The sequence below is a fragment of the Acanthisitta chloris genome, unplaced genomic scaffold, assembly GCF_000695815.1.
Source record: "Acanthisitta chloris isolate BGI_N310 unplaced genomic scaffold, ASM69581v1 scaffold6658, whole genome shotgun sequence".
Lineage (NCBI taxonomy): Eukaryota > Metazoa > Chordata > Aves > Passeriformes > Acanthisittidae > Acanthisitta > Acanthisitta chloris.
The window spans coordinates 31,654-55,168 of record NW_008686398.1 but is presented as its reverse complement, the minus strand read 5'-3'; the positions used below and the strand labels follow the sequence as shown (position 1 = coordinate 55,168).

At 37.3% G+C, this 23,515-nt stretch overlaps 1 protein-coding gene across 1 annotated transcript in view; it reads left to right on the top strand.

Moving 5' to 3' along the window:
- Positions 1-21,803, top strand: part of SMYD3 (SET and MYND domain containing 3) — a gene marked incomplete at its 3' end in the record, with an annotated part of 37,621 nt that extends 15,818 nt beyond the window's left edge. Inside the window, exons 4-5 of the mRNA XM_009080096.1 lie at positions 18,131-18,218; positions 21,629-21,803. Coding sequence (XP_009078344.1) covers positions 18,131-18,218; positions 21,629-21,803 — 263 coding nt within the window. The remainder of the gene's footprint in view (positions 1-18,130; positions 18,219-21,628) is intronic.
- Positions 21,804-23,515: the final 1,712 nt, after the last annotated feature.

Genomic DNA, 23,515 nt, shown 5'->3' with positions numbered 1-23,515 from the left:
CAGTCACACTTGCATTGCATGCAAAATGAGAGGAAGCTTTCCTCAATGGTTACTGCTGGTGAAAGGACTTCAAAGTGAATCTGTGTTTGCTATATAGAAGTAGGTTTTTATCTTCTTCTTCAACTGTGAGCACAGCCATGGCATAATCCAGATGCATAGCTGGCATAAAGAATGAGAAAATATGGAGGCAAACAGTAGCACTAGCAGGACCTGGAGATCTTAAATAATTTTGGGTGCCTGGGCCTCTATGTCCGCTGCATTTTAATTCTATGAGGACATACTGTAATGCTGGCTAGTCTCTTTTAGCAACTGGTCAAGCAGCCTGGCACTCTATGTGGTTAAGATCGAGATGAACCTTTTCTTGGCAAATTAAATGGTGCTAGCTACAAATCTAAACAACACTTTGGATTAAAGTTTGGAAAAGAAAGAGGGAAAAGCCCATGTCTTTCTAAAAGTCATTCATAGAATACTTCCTGACTGTCAGTACTTTAAGTTATAGCTGCTATAATGTCTTCAGTTCATTGTATCTCTGACAGCTTTATACATTATTCTTTGCTTTATTTTAAGAACAATCTCCACTGTAATTCAGAAATGTGTGCCTTTGTAAAAGCTGAACTCTTGGCCATGTATTACAATTCCAGCACATAAAAGCCCCTTACATTAATTATAATTAAAGATGGGATTACATTGATGACAAACATTTTAAATGAAGAACAGTTTTTTCCACAGTCATGAGCCAGAGTATTGTTCATGTTCTACATTTTCAGCCAAGGATTTCAGGGACATTTGTGTTATGAGTCGTCTTTCTCTTTTGGAGCCAGGATTTAATATTTTAGTCTAGCTTGGGTTCTGGAAAGCTTTTATTTATTACAGGGTCAAAAGCAATGGGTTTGAATTTGAATAATTTTTATATTTGGGCAGTGTTTGACAGTTGCCAAAGTTAATAATAACATAATGCCAGGAAGCACGTTATTTCTTTAATTAGTTTATTGCTTTACTTAGTACTTTACTTACATTGCATCCTGAGTTTTGGTAGAGAACATCACAAGTCCAGTTTCCAGCTCAAGGATTCTCAAAATTAGGTCACCTGAACAGCAGCCAAGCTATCTACCTCTATATAAAAATGTCACTTGTAATTCTTTAGCTGTTATTGCATACATCCACCAGCTTTATTATAAAAGAACCCTACTTGAATAAGTGCCTGAACCTTAAGTTGTGGCATTCTTTTCCTAGCTGAGGAAAAAACACACCTGTGGTTTAGGAATTTCATAAAATGTAAATGGACCTCTATCTAAGTTGATTGAATTTGTTGCTACAGCATATGTCCATGATTGATTTGCTTCACCAGGATTTCTGAAAGATACTTGAATATGGCCAAGGGTGGAATCTGCGCAACACTTCCACCTTTGACCTTCATGTTGTCAGCAATACCTTTGAAGAATATGTGCTTAAATCACAGAGACTTTGTTACATGAAGAATAGTATTATTGACTGTTTTGAATTAGCATGTAATGGCTTCATGCAAGATCACTGTACTGGTATTAGTCCAAAAATATCACCCCTCCCTCAGAGATCATATATTTAGGACACAGGAAATACAAAATTATATGTCAAGAAGTGCCTTTTTAAATTGCTGAATTGCCAAGTTCCAGAAATTTGTGTCCCAGTTTCCCCAATATTTAATTTTTTTCAGACACTTACATTCTCACTAAGTTTTCCATGTACAGTATGAAAGACAAGATCTCCAAATTAATTCAAAAGATGAAGCCTGGGAAGCAAGGATTAAATAGGATTGTTGAAGTCTGTTTATGCAGCTAACTGAACATAAAACCCCTTGATCAAAGCAAAGAATAAACTAGGAGCAGCTGTATATCTAGTCATGATTCTAAGGAACTTGCTAAGTAGTAACGTACTAAAGGGTGTGTTTAAAAAAAAAAATCAGGATTTTGTTCCAGCAAAATCCTAGTTTAATTCATTTTCTGTCAAAATATAGAGTTTGCAATAGTTAATTGTAGAAATTGTTCATTTCTCATCTCTTTTACTGTTTTGCCACTAGAATTGCCTTTGAAGCAAACTAGAGAATGACATCAAGCCAGAGATCAGGCATATTTCACCCATCTACTCTTTCAGCCCAACGTTTGTATAACCAGTGCCTACAAAACCCAGTGGCAGTAATTAGCAGCCCACTGGGACACAATGCTGATTCTTTCCATAGGTGCTTGGCTGATTAACAGTTCCTTTCTTCTGGCAAGACATTTAGAAGTGAAATAAACCCTGGATTGGTTCCTGAAATCCAACAGTCAATCTAAGATTCTTCTGTTCCCTTTCAGAGGATCTTATCCTCTTGGGATGGATTTCCAAACAGCCAAGGACAGAGGACTTTTATTTTACTAGTGCCAAAAATGGCACAGAAAACAAGGCAACCGCTTCTAATTTCTGGGGTCTCTTGTTCTTTAACAAAGGCATCATCTCTTCAGCTTCTTAGCATTTCTTACGTGACTTCTGAGGATCCTTCCATCTTTCAACATTGTAATTTTTTTTCCTCTGAAGGGCAGTTCCAAAGACAGTGACAAATGGTCTGTGATCATTTTTCTTTGACAGCTTGCCTCTCCCAGTTGCTTCAGGACTGCCTCAGTGTGCTCTGGTCACCACTTGGCAGCAGTCAGCTGGAGCTCACTTGGGTAGTCAAGGTCATGGAAAAAATACAGCTATTCTTATAAACAGACATGAGTTGAAAGCTGTATGCAAACTCCTTGCCTGTTTAGGAGATCCTTAATAAGGAAACCTGTATCAGTTTGGTCCAACAAGTTCATATTTGAAGCAAACATAGAAGTTGGAGGTGGACTCTACTGGGAGTCTGGCTTTCTGCTCATCTGAGGGGAACAGAATTTCATTCCTTTCAGACCTAGGCATCTAATAGGAAATGTAAATGTTTTGGCAGATGTTTTAAGCAGAAACACTTTTTTAACTAAGGGAAGGGAGTCCACTCTCATTACTGTTTTAGGCCACTTAAATGGCTGGCTAGCAGTGTTCCCCCTTTGTAGTTGTCCAGCTTTGTTGGGACTGTTATTAGAACTGGCTGTTACTGTTATGGTTTCTTTTTTTGTGGGTTTTTTTTTTTTTCAGATGGTGTTGTTTCTATAGCAGTCAGTATTTGTTCCTTGCTGAATGATAAACAAAAATGAGAAAAGTCTCACTCTGGGTTAGCAGTCTAAAATAAACATATAGAAGATAGAATATGCTGAGAGAAACAGTGGTAATTTAAACCAGAAGACTAGATCAGACAAATCATTTTCCAAACACCTTCTTTTCCTGCAGTGATTTTGGAAGGACCAGTTCACATTTTTATCCTAAATATATATTGAATTCCCTTTCACTGATGTTCCTAAGGTCTTGTATGTTTGAACATGTCAAGATGGTTTCTAATATCACTAGTACCTAAGGGAATAACCTCGATTTTGGAAGCCTGTTTTTGCTCTGTTTTTCAGTCACTTTCTTCTACTCTGCATCATGCTTGATCTTTTAAAATCCCATTTATTAGGTAATTTACTTGAAATATGATGGATTTTAATTCAGGTCCCACTTCAGTGCTTAAACAAAAGAAAAGATATTGTATCTTTAAACTGCATTTTTCTGGACTGACTGGGATTCCATTCTCTAGATACAAACATCTCTCCTGTTGAAGGTCTTCCACTTTGGACAAAATAATAGCTGTATCCGAACCAGGATGACATCTTTTCCTAGATGTCAGAGCAGATCACATGGGGTAAGGGGACTCCACAACTCTGTTAGTGCTTCAGGCAATGGGTGAGGTTCAGGTGAGTCCAGGGTACATAAAGCACACCCTATCTTTTTTCTAGATTCTTGCTCCAAATCAAGTAGAAATAAGAGCTTGGATCTTTATCTTTCCAAGTGTATATTTTAACTAATGAACTATGAATTTTAAAGAAAAAGGAAAAGAAAGTCACTGGAAATACCTTTTTCTCATTGGTTCTCTGTATGTTATCTAAATCCCTTTCTGACACGGAAAGAATTTTACCATTTACCTTTAAAGTTCCAAACCAGGACATCAGCATTATATGGGCTGACCATAACTTCAGCCTTTGCTGGCATGCTGTATATTTTGCTCCCTCCATTTCACTGTTTTCTCTCCTGTCAGACTCAGCTTTTTGGGATTACTGCTTTTATGCTGTACGGTCTAAAAACCTGCAAAACAGTATCAAGTGATTCTGATACTGCCAGTTTTATAAATACTAGCAACTGTGAAGTCAACAAACAATCTGAGTCACACCAACATGGAGAAAACAAACAAGATGGAAAAGGACTCTACTGTTTATCAGCAAATTTGCGAGTAACTCGAAATAAGATGTTTTTATTAGCTCACTGAATGTTTTTGCAACAGGCCATCTTCAAGTAATTTCAGCAAAAGTTTTTGTCATGTCCAAACTTATTCCCTGTTGAAGACACCACCTAAAAGTAGTCCAGAGGAACCTTTTTCGTTCTGGATAAACATTTTTCAAATGTGGTTCCTATGATGCCCCTTCGTATCAGTGCATTCTGTGTCTTTCTCTTCAGATTCTAAATATACTTTCTTCATACGCCAAATTTCTGATTCTTAATGCCATCCTAATTGTATACTTTATACTTTATGATGTTAGGCAGTTTGTATTCTTTTTGGTATATTTCCTTAGCCAAAAAAAATTGTGCTAATAAATCTTACCTTTATTACAGTATATTTTTTCTGAAATCAAGTACTGTTCATACAATGCCCAGAAATCACTAGAATTAAATTCTACATATACAGTAGGTTTGTTTCATTGCTATGTCTGTTGTTCTAGTTTTCTGGTAATTCCAATCAGAGGAGAAGAATAATAAGTGGTTGTGTTAAGCAGACTTGTGCAGATTGGGCCCTGAAGTATGATCATGGTTTTACTTTACATGGGTCAATAATGGGTTAAAAAAGTCTGGGAAAACTTTAATCTAGTAGTCTATATTTTAATTTGGTAATATGCTCATCATTAAATCTATGAACTAAATGATGTCCTTAACCTGTCTATCTTGGAAGAACACTAACTTAGAAGAAGTGTATTCTCTGACCCGTTTCAATGCAATTGCTTTTTGTGGTGTAGTGGACATTTATCTAAACTGGACAAACAGGTTTTAAAGGGAAAAACAATATTGCGTGCATATATGTATGTGCATAGGTACATGCATGGAACATTCAGGGACAATTTTAAAGAGATGCCTTTTTTGTGAGCAATATATTACACGTGTAGTACCTGGTGGTGTTTGTTTTCTTTTGCTGCTATTTGTTTTGTGATCTTTACAAAGTAATGTGCAGCCCTATTTCATATCTCCCTCCATAAAGTATCATAGAATCATAGAATTAACCGGGTTGGAAGAGACCTCAAAGATCACGGAGTCCAACCCTACTGTCATTACTAGACCATGGCACTAAGTGTCACATCCAGTCTCGTCTTGAAAACCTCCAGGGATGGTGAATCCACCACCTCCCCAGGCAGCCCATTCCAATGCCTGATTACTCTCTCTGTAAAAAATCTCTTCCTAATATCCAACCTAAACCTCCCCTGGCAGAGCTTGAGTCAGTGCCCTCTTGTCCTACTGCTGGTTGCCTGGGAGAAGAGACCAACCCCCACCTGACTACAACCTCCTTTCAGGGAGTTGCAGAGGGTGATAAGGTCTCCCCTGCGCCTCCTCTTCTCCAGGCTGAACACCCCCAGCTCCCTCAGCCTCTCCTCATGGCACTTGTGCTCGAGTCCCTTCACCAGCCTCGTTGCTCTTCTCTGGACTTGCTCCAGCACCTCAAGATCCTTCCTGAACTGAGGGGCCCAGAACTGTACACAGTACTCAAGGTGTGGCCTCAGCAGCACTGAGGACAGGGGCACAATCACCTCCCTGGTCCTGTTGCAGATACTGAAATGCCCATTATGCAACTAAAATTAAAGAGATGAATTATTCTTTAATATATTTCAGTATGAAACTTACTACAACGACTCACATTGCTATTTCCCATGCCACATTGCAGAATTGCAACTTTCACTCTAGGTTTATTTAAATTAAGAAAGATGACTTTTCTGGTAGCTGCCTCTAAACTTTTAGACACTCTTTGCAAGACAGTTTATATTTTTAATTTTATTTTTCAAAGATTGATTGATTGATTGATTGAAGACCCTGGGCAAGGTCATCAGGTATCATGACTTCATTCTAATTTCTTTTTGACAGTGTAATACTTCAAACTTTGGGCCTCTGGCCAAATTTATAGGAGCACCTTAGGCTGAGAAAGACAGATTCATGTTCTCCAGTGCCTAAATCAGTTCTGGTCCTTAACTAATATCCTCTGAAATCTATTAAAGCAAGAACAAGCTCATTTGAATAACAAGGAAGCCTGTAACTTTTGAGACTGCAAAACTGCAGACTGAGTTCTTTGAATCAAAAAATTGCTATGATAAGTAATGTGCCCTATCGGTTTCTTGCCATTAATTTAATTAATATCACAACAGTGCAGTAACTAAAGCTGTAGTTATAAATCTTGTATTTGTGAACTTTATTCTAAGACATGAATAGGAACATTTTTTTTGTGTAAACGACAGCAGGCTTGAAAAGGCAGTGTTTACTCCAACCACATGAGTTACAGCAGAGGACTGTGTAATTTGTTGACCCATTGCAGGATGTCCTGCTATTTTCCACAGGATTGCTCAGTGAATTGTATGAAAGCCGTTGATTATACTATAAACAGTGGTTTGAATTGGGGACTGTAGTAAAACAGTGGATCACAATTCTGCCCTAGATTCATCTGAACACCATCATTAAGAAAAACATGTTGCTGCATCATATTGCTTATGCTGTGAATCTTTGTCTTGATCAGTGCTGATAAGTGTTGGGTGTAAACTAAAGGTCCTGCACATCCTTTGACAATATATAGACAACTAAATTTTTGCTCTTTAAGTACTTCTTGTGCATGACTTTATTTTGTTTGCATGATTCCCATGCACAAAAGAAACTCTTCTGAACTTTGAAAGCTTTTGATGTGATTCCAGCTATTTTGATGTGATTCCAGCTACTGCCTAGTAACAGTAGTTTGAATGTATAGACATCTGGTACAGTGGAGAAAGATTCTGTGAAGTGAAGTTCCTAGTAGATTGTATTTGGTTAATGAAGGTGGGGATCCATACAAAGTAAGGTGCTTCTCCCCTATCCCAAACCCTGACCTGCAAAAAAGGTTTTAAAAAGACAGGGTTGAGACAGCATGCTTTTCAGAGGGACAACACTCCTCCATCTGACTGGGAAAAATATTTTAGGAGAACAGTTTGTCTGTTTTTAAGCAATGAGCAAAGTACTTAATGGAGAGTACTTATCAGGAAGCAGAGAAATAGATGACTAGTAGTGGGAAGTGTTTTGGAAAATTGGAAATCCAATATAGATTATGTATCACCAAATTATGTTGCTGCACCAGGTCACATAAACAGTCATGATGTCTAATTTTCAGTACATGTTTTTTGGTGTAGGCTAACTCTCCTGCTTCGAATCGCCTTGGCTGACCACTGTGGATTGCTGAGGCATGTAAATACTTCTAACACACAGTCAACAGGAACCAGCTGCATGATAGCTATCCAAACAGTAAATAAAGGTCCTAAGAAATATTCAAGGGTCTTGTAATAGTTTCCATGACATTATGAAATTTTAAAGAAGTCCTTTTCATCCTCTAGGATGTGGCCACTTTCCTATTTTTTGCGATAATGACTAAAATGTCTGTATTATTGAATCAGAGCAATAGAGTACTAAAAAGGTACTGGAAACTGTTTCAAGCATTCATTTGCCTTATGGAGTGTTTCTAGCTGCTTCTCTTACACAGTGGAAGAGCCTTTACTGGTTTAAATTAGTGTTAGTATGAAGAAAGTCAATAATAATTCTCCAAAGTAGAAGTTCTTGAAATTACTACAACACAGTACATCTTTTAAAGGTATTTGCAATCCCCTTCTTTGATTATATTAAACTAATATTCATCTAGGTGACAGTCAAATTTGTTGGCAAAATTCTAGAGGAGGAGGAAACTCCAGATACTGGAGTCTCTTAAGGAGCTGCAGTTATAAAAAATAAATTCAACCTTCTTTATTCATGACTTTTAAAAACTTGGAGGCTAGAGAGTGTGGATTTCAGTATTGACACAGAATATTCAAGAAAAATGTTCACGAATCAGGCAGTCAGCTTTCACCAGTGCTCCAGGACTTACCACTTTCACTTTTGAGATTCAGCAAATATTTTAAGGTATAGAGTAGATTGATCAACTGTGTATGATCTTAATCATGTTGCATGTACTTTTCTAAACAATCAACTTCCTTTATTTCATGCCCATTCATTCAAAAAACATATGCTGAAGTAAATATTGGTTTTTTACATTGCAGTATGCATTAAAATACCCTATAATTACTGTAGCTACAATTTTATCATGTGATATATTAAGGCTATAAGATATTAAATTGTTTTTATATTAGTGTTCAAAAATAAATATCTAACTTCAGTTAGAACGAGTAATTCAATGGGCACACATTCTTCAGATTGTTGAAGCATAAACTGAACTTTGATACACAAGTAACTACACTTCTACTTAGTGAAGTGTTTAGTCATTCACATAAATATTAACTTTAATGGGATTTATACATGTGTTTAAACTTAAGTGCATATTTCAATGCACTGATGGATGTGGATTGGATTATGCATTGTGAATATCTAAATATTCTGAGGATTTTGGACCTACATATCTCTTTTGAGCCACTAAATGCACTCAGTGACACTCTATGTCTCCACAGGTTACAGAATTAAGGAATAAAGCAGATTTGCCTTATGGCTGTCAGTTTGTGTGTTAAGATATACCTAGAGATTGCCTTAATAAATGTGTAATGTCTAAGACAGCCTGAAATACCAGCCTAACAGTTGCTAGGGATTAGGCTGAACAGTATCCTTCCCCAGGTAAATGAATTACCCACAGGGTTTATTTTTGGACTAATGCTGGAAATTGCAATGGAATTATGAACGTGACAAGAATTTTTGGGTGATCTGGCATAAGGCCCTATTTCTCTCATGCTGAACTGTAAATAATTTCCTTTCTCCAGCTCCCTTCTGCTGGCTTTTACAAGTTGATAAATAGTGAGCTTCTATTTGTTGCTCTTCCCATTGTCCAATCAATTTTTATTTCCACTTGTAACCTATGCAGTTTGGATGAGAATTGTGCAGTGAGCTCTATGCTCCTGAAATAGGGAGGTTTATAAAGGCAGTGCTGTTACAGACACAAAGCTCAGTCCTGTTGCTCCTGCAACTTACATCAACTTGACTGGGAGCTGGCATTGGGATCTTGGGCCTGCAAAGTATCAGTCATTCCCAGTGGCTGAGCTATGTGTGACACAAGGATAGCCCTAGTATAATTATGACTCCTTTTTCACCAAAAAGAGTAGTAGTATTTAAGCAACCTAGTTTAAAAATAAATATGGGGACTGCTTTGGTCAGCAATCAGAATGTCCATCACTTAACTGAAATGAGTTCAGAATGAATTAAATGCATGTGTCTTTCATTTGAAGAGTCTGCAGGTAGCAAGATGCTATGATGTAGTTTAGCTGCTTAGACCTGTGTATTGTTTCTATTTTGACAGGTCTCTAGACACTATCTTGCTTTCTTGCTAAGTAGCCTAGCACCCTTTTATACTGCTTTTTGAGAGAGAAAATACTGTCTGTAATGTTATTTGCTGAGATTTTTATCATGGAGTGGATGTAAACCAGAAAAGTTCTAATAATAACACTTGGTCTGTGAGCATTATTGGTCTTAAAGAAGTTCTGCTGGGTTGTGATGTTCAAGATTAATGAAAGCTGCAGCTCCTTTTTTTGGATGTATTTCTCTTACTACTGGAGTTTATATATATACACTCTAAATATATATTCATTCTAAAGATTGTTCTGACCACTTAAACATTAAATCACCATAATCATCAGTTATATATAATGCTTACCAAAGAGTTCCAAAGAGTGTCCATAATAACCCTGTTTCTATGGTAACCAGCATTTTTATGAATGAAGTGGAAGTAATTGCAAAATCCTTGCCAGTAAAATAATGAATGACAAAGACTGAGAGAATAATAAACATTTATGAGAACAGGTAAATAATACAGAGTAACTGGTATTGCTTGGCAAATTAGACCTATTGAAATAAATGTACCACCACTGCAAAGGTAGAACACATGTTCTACATCTGAAATGGGGATCTACAGCTATGATTTATTTCACCAAATCTCAGACACCTACAGTGAGAGTGTTTCTTTGTCAAATAGAAGGGTAGCCCAAATGTCTACATATGGCCAGATGAATCTCAGCATGGGTATCTGAACAGAAATGGAAAACATTGTGTTTTCCTCTGACAAAGAAGGCTAATGTGACCCTTGAATCTGTAAGCAGGGGAGTCAGTAGGAAGAATTATATCAGTTTGTCTCACTATGAAACATTAATGAGATTGCCTGTATAACATACAATAGACAGATGCAGCAATCTTTGAAAAGGCTGTTTAAAAATATGTGTGTAAAAAAAATCACAGAAATTAATAGCTGAAGTGGGATTGCAGTGGATAAGAAAGGACTATGAGCCTGACAGAAATGCAATTACTATTTTTGGTGTGCAGAATTGTGAACCTGACAGATATTGGACTTGCAGCCAGAGAGGTTGAGAAATGTTTGTCTGTTTGCTCCTCTTACCTTATACTTTAAGTCTTAATTAAATCTAAGATGTTATTAGGATAAACTTATCTTAGTCCCATTTAATTTTAATAAATTAAACTGACTTCTTAAAACAGACTTGCTGATCTTAATTTTCTCCTTATTGAAAGCATTTCATTTTAATAAATTTCCCACAGCTGTTTTTGATGTCACTTTTAAATTTCTGAGTAAATATTGTAATGTTGTAACTAAGTTGGATAATGTTAAGCGAAGGTTGTTTATAACTACCCCGTGAAGGTGCTTGGCTTTTCAAACTACTTGTATGCAGGGTCTGGGGAAACCTTCATCTTGATTTCAATGCCTAAGTAGAGCACTTAAACATGACTAGTGTGAACAACTGTTAGATTTTCCAATACCTATACGATTTAGAGTATTACTACCCTGTGCAGCCCTTATGCACTTCCAGATACCAGAGTCAGTAATCCATGAAGTGCTGATATCGATTATGTGAGGTAATGCAGCCTGCCTAATACTGAGCAATGTACTGCACAGCTGCAGTATGACATCCCGCTGTAATGTGTCTTAGTTTAGTTTTAGAATTCAAAAATCAAAGGTACAAATTCAGTTTGTTCAGAAGTTGAGTTCACCCCCTCCCAATAGCCTCACAGGGAATAGAATGTTGTTTTTGTTTGCAAACACAGTAGCTTTGGAATTACCAAGTGTCCCATCCACCTTCTTCAGAGAGGAGGACAGACAGAAAACATAAGGTCTTCTCGTCTGACATCTCATCTTCTGCTGAGGACAACCTTGTGTAGGTTGGAAAGGACAGTTGAACAAGCATTTGTGGACCTGGAATTATTTTTCGTGGAGTATGGTAGGGGAGCTTTTAAAACTTCAGAAATCACATGTAAATCCTGAATTATGACAGGGCTCTGTGCACTGATCACTTCACATGTAGCTCATAACAAATTGCATTCACAAGAGTGAAGGTGAGTGAATCCTCAGCTGAAGCTGTAGGCTTCCGTAAACCACAACCCTCATAATAAGATATGAGGAGTCTTTGATTCTGAGTTTAAACTTCATCCAGAAAATATTTCACAACAGATGACCTCAGATATTTTGGGAAACCACTCAAGTGTGCTTTCTCTTGCTGTGCCTATGGCTGCATGCACCTGTGATTGCCTGGCAGGCCCTCATACCCTCTTTGCTCTGAAGCACTCCAATCAGAAATTAAGTTTAGCTGCACTGTAACAGCTTCCATAACACTTTTTCTCTCTGACATTTTTCTTAATTGTTCTGAAAGTGAAACTTCAGAAGTTCTGCAATGTCTTCACTCATTTAATGTTTTTATTTTACTATGTAGTATAAAACGATGAGTTACTGAGTTTACTAGAAACATATGTTCAGTAGTTACGGCACTTTTAAGTAGAATCAGAAACATAAAATTTTTATTTATGCTTTCAGAGCATAATGTACCTGAGATCTGTTCTAAAATGTCATGTCCTAATTTAAATGTGTCTGAGCTCCTCTGACACCTTCTTGGAATAAAACCCAAGAAAACCTTTTTTGATTTGAAAAGTTGGTCAGAATTTTTCTGTTGGGTGCACATTTGTAGTTACCACTTATATTTTTAAAAATTAAGCAAGTCATAACCAATGATCAACAATTTCTATGAAATGTTCAGGTATTTGAGATATCTGTAACTTTTAAAGTGTTAAAATATTATAGTTCAGAAAACTTGCTTTCTAAAGAGAAGTGAGGAATGCTTCACAGTTCCTCTCTGTGGGTGAGCTCTGGCTTGTTTCTCTACTTTCATCTGTGAGAAAGATGAATTTTGTGGAGAGGACAGAAAATCCATGTCTTATTTCTATCCTGTAGCCAAAGTATGAAAGGAGAACTAGCTCTTCATCAATCTGTCCAATATTCGGGAGAGTTTCAGAGGTGCAATGCATTACAAATGAGCAATGTTGGGACTATGGGAGAGCATTTGGGCCAAGGAGGCAAAGGTACTTACTGGTTGGCATGTGCTTGTGTTGTTAAGAGAGGTATCTTCTCTCAGAGGACATGCTGTCCATGTGGAAATCTTTTAGCATTCAGGATTTTAAATGCTGGGTTAACAAAGAACAGTGACTGAAAACAGTGTGTGAAAGCAGTGGTACCTGAAATTAATAGACAGGCAGCACTTTTAGCAAGTATAAAAAACAGAAGAGTGGTCAGGGAAGAAAGAGTGGTGTAAAGCAACAGGAAGGAAAGAGAAACATTCACATGTACTTTGAAGATCATACTCCTTTCTAAGGAGAGTTCCATTAAGGATGGGTGAGGACACTCAAATAGAAGAAGAGATTGACTCTTAGAAAGAACATGGGAAAGGAATAGTAGGGAATGGAACAGGTGGTTATTTTCAAATGCTTATTTCTCTGGTGGCTGATGTCTCTACTTGTTTCAGGAGATGATGCTTTTATAATAAATCACTTAAATATCACTTAAAGCCATTTTAAACATTTTGTATTTCATCACTCTCCAAACAGATTACAATCCTCATCAGATACCCTCCGGTTCCCTTATTTCTCTCTCTTTTGTTTAATGCTTTGTTATGAGTGGTTATAACTTAATTTTTCCAAGTGTCAGTAATGGAACTGAAACTCTGAAAAAATGTAATATGTAAAGCAAATATTGGCATTTTGTGGTGTATTGTGTAGGACAAACTATATTTTTATGAACATTTACTGGGCAGAGCTGATCACATCCATTCTCAGGCTTCTAAAACAGTTTAGTTTAGTATCTACAAATTTACAAGTCTGGAGAACCATTGGATATAAAAGCAGGAAGTATTCTGAAAGAAAAACAACAACTAATGTTGTTCTGATCTACAAACTATAGAAATATGTTGTTCAAGCAAATATTTTTGAAAATTAGTCTTACTGAATCCTTTATACAGCAGAATTTCACAATAGCTAAATTTGTGGGAGGACAGATGATTCTTTAAGGCAGAAAACTTTTGCTTTACAGAATATTTTACATTTGCCCATTTTGAAGAGCCAAATAGATTTCAAGGGTAGAATTTTGTCTGGTTGAATGATGTAAATGAGCCTTTGTGTTTTATGTGCTCTAACTAAATTCATGAATATATGAAGGCAAGTGGTGTCAGGTGTGAAGAATTTAGCTTACAGTTTGTTTCACAAGAACTGAATATAACTGGATATTATTTCACCTACAGGATTAGAAGCACAGATCTAATCAGTCAGGGATGGGTAGTCCAAGGGATGGGTAGTCCAAGGGATAGATAGTCCATAGACATTTCCAGAAAGCTTCAGTGTAAGGATGATGAATCCCCAGGTGTGTCTTATCAAGAATGCTGTTGCAGCAGTTGCTGTAGTATTGGAAGAATGGAGAGATGGAATTGAAATGTTGTGTCTTAATTCACCTTTGAATGAATAAGTGTGCCTTGCATATGCTTGGAGTAAGGGGAAAGCAGGTACTGGAACCATCTTCTTTCTGGACTAGTTGCTCAAAATAAGTTGCAGAGTCAATTTTGTCTTGTGCCCTAATTTGTGGGTTCAGCTAGAACATCCACTGACACCACTGCCTCCAATGGCTGGCACCTGTGTTAAGAGTATTACCAAGTTGTGTACTTGCCATGGGAAAGCATCTAATGCAGCTCTTTTTTGCTTTCCCCAAGAGCCTTCAACACTTCTTCTCTCAAGCAGAAGTACTCTCTACTTTTCTCCAGCATGCCTCTGTGTGCAAAAGCTGAATTTTAAAGCATGCCAGTTTCAGCCATCATAAGATTGTCACACATTTTTGTGACTTGAGTGTCTGGTCTAATTATTTTTTAGACCAAGGCACAAACATTCTGATAAGCAAACTCTTGTGTTTAGTGTCAATGTCAGAAAAAAGGGAAAATAATTAGGCAGAAGTAGCTAACTCTTCCTTCTTTTTCAAAGGCCTCTTCCTTTTCTTCAACTGATGTTCTTCTTTTCTACAGATGAAAAAAGCCTTTCTTCCTTTATCACTGGCAGCTCTGCACACCTGGAGGTTTGACTGGGAACATGTTCTGAAATGAGAGGCTTTGAATGGGTATTACTCCATGGAAAGCTGTTACCCATAGCTGTTACTGCCGTGCTCAGAGATTAAATTAAATAGTTCAGTGTAACTATTAACCACTTCAATTATTTTCATAATTCCAACTCCAAGGCAGCTTTGTAATTTCAGCAGTTTTAATCGTATCACATGGCCATGACTTTCAAGGCATTGTCCAAGGGAGAGAAACAACTTACTTGGAGAAAGCTTATGAGGCTGGAAGACAGAAGCATTCCTGGTGACAAGCTCTCTTGGTTGTTTTGCAGCCCCTGCTTGGCTGCCTGTTTGGAAGCAGACTCCATGCCTTGAACTAGGTTGTTTAGGAAAGGACAGGATTTCTTTCATGTATGAAAATCTGATGAAGAACCGTAGAGGTGTAAAAGGCCCAACTAGCCAGATCTTTGCTTGTTCTTACATCAGCCAGTCCCCAAAATGCCTCATCTTGAGAACACAGAAATCATCTCATTGAAACCTGTGATTTAAATCCCTTCCAGAACTGGGCATCTGGCCCAGCCACCTCCATCCTAAACTCTCTTACAAGAGAGATAAAGAGAGATAATCCAGAGAGGGCTGGGAGATTATTGGTGCAACAGACACTCTCTGTTCTCTACCTGGATATGAGGCCAGTGTTGATTTAACCCTATGCACTAGTGCAAAGGTTAGAGAAAACCCCAACCTTGCACTGCTTTGTGTTGTTAATGAAATGCTAGAAGACAACGGAAAACAACTCAAAAGGCTACAGTAGACAGAGAAAGATTAATCCCATGTGAACACTTTAGTCTGATTCATCCATCAGTCTTGCTGTGTGCAAAGTGAGCCCTAATGATGCATCAGTCATTGGCCTTGGTGCATGGTTGTTTTTCTTCTTTCACTTATAAATCTCTCTCATTTCCTGTGTTTCAGAGGTTTTAGTTGCTAGGCTTGCAGCATGTTAGAGAAACACCAAGAATAATACTTGGGCCAGCAAGAAAAGACAGCTTAAAACAATTTTCCTGTTTTGGTAGCACCTTAAACCTAAAATTTCACAGCCCTCATTATTAGGATCTTACAGGATAGATTTATTTTTTCGATCAACCAATGTGCATCACTTGATCTGCAAAGACATTTTAGAGAGATTGTTAGAGGTTAACAGGCTATGTTCAGAAGTAGATGTAGTCACATAAAAACTGGTAGAAGTTACATTGACGCTAACAGATTCAGTGTGTGTCTATTGCAAAGCTCTATGAGGTCTAGGTAGGGACCTCTGCTGATAAAATTTCTCCAGTATGAGCTTGTTTGTCCTAACATTCACCTTATGCCTTCTGATGGCAAATTCAGCTCTGCACAAAATTATTTCCAGGTGATAATTTTGATCAGAGAACTGACTGTAGGGGAAGTACATGTTCAAAATGCAGTGGGGTCAGCCTGCCTTCCTTGTAAGGCCCTACAGAATGGTGGGGCATCTGCTGAGAACAATCTTGATTTAATCTTGATTTAATCATCCCAGGAATATGCAGAAGTCTGCTGTTTCATGAGGCAGATGGAAAGACAAAACTGCAAATTAAATGTGAAACTGAGTGCTGAGTCTCACTGTAAATATTTTCTATTCTGAATTTATGGTAAATGAGGAGCAGTGGAATAAGAAAATTATGCCATTCTAGGCAGATGCACATTACAGACTTTTCAATAGAGGTACTTCTGTGATGCCCAGTGGGCATCTGTTGGATACAAAGTGCTTGGTTAGATTTTAACACACCTTCTCCGTTCATCTCCAGGCTTCCACCCTTGCTGAAGGCTGATCTTTTTAGAAATGTATTTTAAATAATCCTGCAAGACCTTGCTCTTAAAAACCTCTTTTGTGAGTAGTAGGGCCTTTTATAAGGAGAGAGAGGTAATGAACTGCAGTGTCTTACAGGCGAGATTTTGAAACCAGGACAGTATTTAACTGCTATAGCAATGGAAATTGAATATCTAGATACTTTTGGAAATACCTCAAGATGCTTAACTGTGTCTGTAGATGCTTTAATAAATTTGTTTCAAGTGGTTTGCATAAGGTGCACTTTGTCACTGCTAGGGAGTTGAAAATGGAAACTTTCTTTCTACTGCTGTAGCCATTAATCATTTTTGCTTTCTTTATGACAAAGTGATGGGAAACTGTAGCAGTTTGTAGAATCCAATGGAATAGGGAAGAAATAGCAATGAGTTATTAAACTAAAATTCAGCTTTTTTTGAGTGGCAGACTTATTCTGCAAGCTCATGTTTATAACTGTAATGGATTAAGGTTTGTAACTGTAATGGATGAAGGTTTGTAAAGATTGCATAATCACCACATGGTTTTGGTGGTTTGCTGGTTTGGGCTGAAGTGGAGTTAACTTTCTTCACAGTGGCTAGTATGGGGCTATGTTTAGGGTTTGTGCTGAACACAGGGTTGATAATATAGAGATGTTTTTGTTATTGCTGAGCAGAGCTTATATGGAGGCAAGGCCTTTGGTGCTTTCTGTACTGCCACACTGGCAAGGAAGCTGGGGGTGCATGGGAGATTGGGAGGAGACACAGCTGGGACAGGTGACCCAAACTGACCAAAGGGATATTCCATACCATATGACATCATGCTCAGTATGTAAAGTGGGAGGAAGAAGGAGGATGAGGGGACATTTGGAGTGATGGTATTTGTCTTCCCAGGAACTGTTATGCATGATGGGTCCTGCTCTCCTGGAGATGACTGAACACCTCCTGCCCATGGGAAACAGTGATTTCATTCCTTGTTTTGCTTTGCTTGTGTGTGCAGGTTTTGCTTTCTCTATTAAACTGTCTTTATCTCAACCCATGAGTTTTTCTAGCTTGTATCCTTCTGATTTTCTGCCCCATCCCATTGGTGGGGGAGTGTGTGAGCAGCTGTGTGGTCTTTGGTGACTGGCTGGGGTTAAACCACAACAGGTTAATGAAAATTATTTGCTAAATCCTTTCTACAGTGTTGTTGGGCTTCTGTGAAAGATTAGGCAGCAGGTCTTTGAGAGAATTTGATCTTCTCAATGCATTTTGATAGGAAAAATCACATGCTGTTACTTCTCTTTCCTAGTTGATCGTAGTTCTTGTGGCAAACTGATCTGGTAGCTGATTTGAGTATTTAATGTTTCCAAGTTTGAATTCATTATTCTTTATAACATCTCATTTACTTACAATCACAGGGGGTGAGTATGAATGCCAGGTGAAATAAATTTTTGGGTGTTTACAAAATAAAATGATACAATCTCTACAAGTAGCTTTTATGAAATCTTTATACCCTGGTTTACATTATTGCTGCATATTCTCATTTTATTGTTTTTCTCATCGAATGCATTTGTTTCCATTCACCAGGATGCTGAGAAATTGGCTGGTGAAGAGCATGCCTGGAAAGAAGTCAAAGATGCTGTAAATGAAGTGAAATATCCAAAATCAAAAGAAGGTATCCTTTCAGTGACAGGCTGTAGTCTGTCATTTGGTTGTGAAAGCAATCTGGAGAATCCCTCAGTATTAAGTCCATCTCTTTTTTATGTCCTTACATTTACATTCTTCTGGTTGTGAAAGCAATCTGGAGAATCCCTTAGTATTAAGTTCATCTCTTTTTTATTTCCTTACATTTACATTCTTCTTTTTTAAAAAATACTTTAAATTCATTTGATGTTTAAAATGTGTAATATTCCTTATTATATCGATAGTAATAGAGTTTCTGATTATTTGGACTGGAACTTCATTATGGCAGGGATAGTTGCTACCCAGGATGTGAAGGGCTATTTTGGCTCAGGTTTAGATTTCTGTCATCACAGCCCACCACTTCATATAAATTGATTTCTAAATGAAATAAAGCTTAATCTGAACCATTGTTAAATTCTTTGTTCCATTACTCTCAGCATGAACACTTAGAGGTTCTCATTCTTTGCACAGCAATGACAATAACAAGGAAATAATCACAGTCAGGTTCACAGCAGACATTACAGAATCATTATAATAAGTTATAATAATATATAATAATGGTAATTAAGCAAATTGAATGAGATGATCTTGCACTAATAAACAGAACTGGAGCCTAATGACTGTCATGTAGATATTCAATCCAATTAAAAAAATTAGTGAACAGCAACAACCAAGAAAAGATGAGCAGAAGAGAGGTGGAGGTTTTTGCAAGACTACTGTGAGTATAGTGCTCTCTCCCTTATCTTGGTCCATTCAGTGGAATTTTGCTGACTGTGAATTTGGCCTATTGTGGCAAGATGCCTTACCATTTTCAGAAACATGGACATTCTCTTGAGGTAGAGACAAGTAAATCTTCTAGCACTCCTTTTTGGCAGTATGGAAAACAAGTTTGCACAGTGATATTCCAGGCTGGAAACAAGTGATCACAATTTTTATTGTAATGACAAAACCCCCACTCAACTGAGTTTGTTTCTTTCTAATCCAGAGCAATTCGTTAGCAAAAAGGAAACACCGTATCTTACTTTATTTTTCATATACCTTCTAGTCTAAGTTCCTCTGTAGTCACTGGATTGAGATAAACAATACTGATATAGATCTTCAGGCATTCAGTTTTACTTCAGGGCTCATGCTTTAACCTGAAAGTTAAATTATAGATATGCAACCTGAAGTTGCAATACTTTTTATACTGTAACTATGAAGTCAGAATACTGATCCTATTCAATGTTCCTATATTTAATTTCTGGAATAATTGCACCTAAGGAATTTTGCTAGGGTCTTTAATTAAGATTACTGATTTAACTGATATTTAAAAATTAATCAAACACATCATAATAAAAGGTATCAGGACTGGTTGAAAAAAATACATCCTTGTTGTCTGTTCGGCTTCTGTTCTCAGTCATGGACTGTTTGAAATGTGTCACCTTTCCTTCCCCTGCACCACAATAGCAGTGCTAATTGACATGCAGTGGCAAGTGCAGTACCTGAAGAAGGAACTTGACTTTTGTCCACTTGCCAATAATGAGTAGAAAACCTTCCTGGCTGACTCAGGCATATGATTATTAGTTTCTGCAAATGTCACCTTTTTTAGGCAAATTAAGTCAACAGTTTCTATAGTTGAAAAAAAAATAAATCTGACCTACTGATTATAATCAACAGTTTCTATAGTTGAAAAAAAAAATCTGACCTACTGATTATAGCTGCTACAGTGTTGTAATGCTAAATCTACAGTTGGAGCTGCTTGAGGACTGTTGCTCTAGTCTCAGGCAGATACAGGACATTCAGCTTCTCTTTTGTGCTATTGCAGCTGGTAACGTGTTTTCTAGTTTGCAATTTACATACCTACAAATTTGGTCCCTACAGGTTTTGTTATATAGCACATCTGCTGTTATGTGCTAGTGAGTGAACAAAGCAGAATAATGAGAAGTAGATTCAGACAGACTATGCATCAGCTAAAATGGTAATCTTTCAAGAATGTCAGTGCTTTGTACTTTCTACAAAAATTGTATCAAGTGGAAATAATATCCCTCATTCTTCTGTTTGTCTGTCCTTAATCAGTTGTAAAGAACACATGGACGTTTGCCAGAGATATAAAGGTTAAGGTGCAATTTTATAATAACACATTCCTTCCCTTATATGGTTCTTTCAATCCAGGGCCATGAGAGCAATTCACAAATAATTAGTTTAGCCTTGTAACAACCATGCTATAAATCCTGGCCCAGCCACATAGTGGTCACATTCTTAAATATAAGTGTGTAAATATTCCCATGTTCAAGAGGGATTAATTACTTCATCACAGGTTTATCATTGTACACTTTGAATTCATTGACAGATTAGTGTGAATAAGACTTTCAGTAATGTTGTGAAGATAACTGCTGGACTGCCTTGAGCAGAATGTATGGAAAGGGCTATGATACAATCACTGTTATTACTTCTCATACTATAAGTCTAACTTCTAGTTTATTTCATTTGTTCTTACTGATGTGTATGGTATCTTTTTGGTGTTTAGACTGCTTGCATTCTAGGACTCCCACAAAGTACAGTCACAGGTGGCAATACTCATTTAAAATCTGAAAGTATTGGTGTTCAGCCTGGGTATGGTCAGGGAGAGAAGTATCTGGTCCACAAAGAAGTAATAAAAATAAGTGGTTGTGGTAAGGAATATCCAAATAAAGGGACTGCAAGTCCCAGGTTACTTCTCCTCTATTCCAAGCACACAAATAATCTTGAGTATTGGACATGAAAATCTTCTTTACTGCTGAGATTGTTAGTCCTGAACTACAGTCAGACATCAAAACTATAATGCTTTTCTTTCTCATGCATGAAACATGCAGCTGTACATGAAAAACAAAAAAACCCAACAATGTTCTTTAAGACTGTTTCAAGGAGAGTGAAAATTAATTAATTTCAAGAAAAGGTTCTAATTGCATTAGAATTTTAAACAGAATTTTGAACAGCTTAAAAATGTGTCATTTTTTAATATCTATTAGAGCTGTCTTTTTTTAGCTGCTGAGACATTTTGTTAAGACACATTTCCACGGGCTCTTGCCGTTGGCTGTAAGATTTGGAGTTTATTAAGTAAATAATCATGTTTCAGCAGCTAAATAAAAAGTGTTTGAATTTTTGTTAGATATTAAAATATCCTTGAAATTTGTCATCTTTCCTTTACCCTTTATTATTAAAATGCTGCCTTCTTTAGAAATTGTTTTGCTAGATGTAAACAAAGCACAGTTACCTAAGCTACCACTCCTGGATTCAAGTATGCTTTCAAGAATTGAAGCAAAGTCTGGAATGATGGCAGCCTTTCTATCTTAATACCCTGTAGCTCTTACTCCTTGCTAGAAACATTTAGAACTTGTGGTTTTGTTTGATTAAATATATTTCTTTAACTAAGGCCAATAACAGAGTGGGAGCAGGTTCTGGCAAGATGCCAGAATCTCTTGAGCAGCAACACGGGTCACCTACCAGACACAAATATCTATCAGCTGAAAATGCTTGACTGTGCCATGGATGCCTGTATTAACCTTGAATCCTGGGAAGAAGCATTGTATTATGGCAGCAGGACTCTGGAACCATATAGGTAAGAGATGTAATTGGTTCAAGTATTTCCAAAGATGGGGTAGAGCTGGCTGTCTCATTAAAAGGAAAGATTGTGCTTCATCTCTATGCTTCACACTCTTGTTATTTCTTGCTGTACGTCAGGCAGAACTCTCATTCTGCTTCCACAGTCAGGCTGAGAGCAAATAAAATTATTACAGGAACTATAAAAATAACTGGTTCTTAGCTCCTTGCTGTTGGATGTGTTCAGATGCTGGCCCAGCCCTGAGCAGAAGCTGACTTTCTTGTTCAGGCTACATTGCCATGAGGGTATTGGTGTTTTATGCTGAGAAGGGTCAAACTTGAGGCACAGGTAGCTGGTTGAAATAATGTATATTCTCTATTTACTCTATACATAGAATTTATGGAAAGAATAAAAAAAAAAAAGCCACCTTGCAAAATGCAGCTTCAGATGGAAATGAAAAGGCCCCTATCTCTTACTTAGGGAAAGTACTAGGGTGAAAAAGCACTTGCTTTTCTTCTCTCCTGGTCAGTAAATGTTCCTATGCTGTATGTTGGGGGAGTTTCTGAGGCTGATGGTTGTTTGTCGATAAGGAAGAATAAGGAGATCATACATCATGTGGTAGGTCTTGAAACTGTGTGGGGCCTGGAGCTGTAATGTGATTTTGGTTATCTAGTAGAGAAAGGGCAGGTGCTCTCTGCTTTGATTTGTGGTCTAAAAGCTCTGAGACTTAAATCTTTGGGTTCTGGATATTTGCATTGTTTTTAACTAAATATAAGCCTATGTTGAATGTGCAGACATAATATCGTTCATGCATGAATATTCATTCTTTGTAAGGTATTTTTTAGAGCATCCATTTCTTCTCTGTTGGTACACCATGTGATGTTTCACTACAAAGTGTGATGTTGAGAAGTATGAGGGGCATGCTAGTGCTAAACAATATGTTCTGCTGTGAACATGCACATTTCAGATTTTACATGTTTTCCCTAATCAAATGGGGATGCCATCAGCATTCAGCATTTTGCCTGAGGAAATTTCATGTGGCAGCCTGTTTCTGAATAAAACTCTGGGCTTCACTTGGGAAACAATATAGTGTTTCAGAGCTTTCACTAAAAAGTAATTATCGAGAAAACCAGCATAGGCTGTGGTACATCACAGCTGTAGAGTAGCTCTGTATTAATAATGATTGTTCTTTTTCGTAGAGGAGGACTTGAGTGCCTACACATTTTCACATTTCTGTAGAGTAGCTCTGTATTAATAATGACTGTTCTTTTTCGTAGAGGAGGACATGAGTGCCTACACATTTTCACATTCCTTCAGGGTGAAATTCACATCATGCATGTCCCACTTAACCTTTCAAACAGGACTTGTGTAGTACTGAAGCAGTGCATGCTTCCTTGCAGCCTCCTACCATACCATGTAGCACACTCCAGATGAACAGAGTAGTCTGCCTGTTTAAATGTTCCCTTGTTAAATAAATTAAATAAATTTTTTTTCATTTTTCACAACTGAAAACTGAGATTCTTTTTCTGCATACATTTCCAAGAGTAGAGATTACAGTGAGACCGAGTGCAATTTTACCAGTTAATTTAATAAAGCTTCCTCTGTTTTGCTTGCTGAAGTGTACCATAGTTTTCAAGCTGTTTAATGCAGCAGTTTAGAGATGAAAGAAAAGGTTCAACTGTGCGTCCAATTAGTATCTCTTAAGGAATGTTATTTACAGGAGATATTTG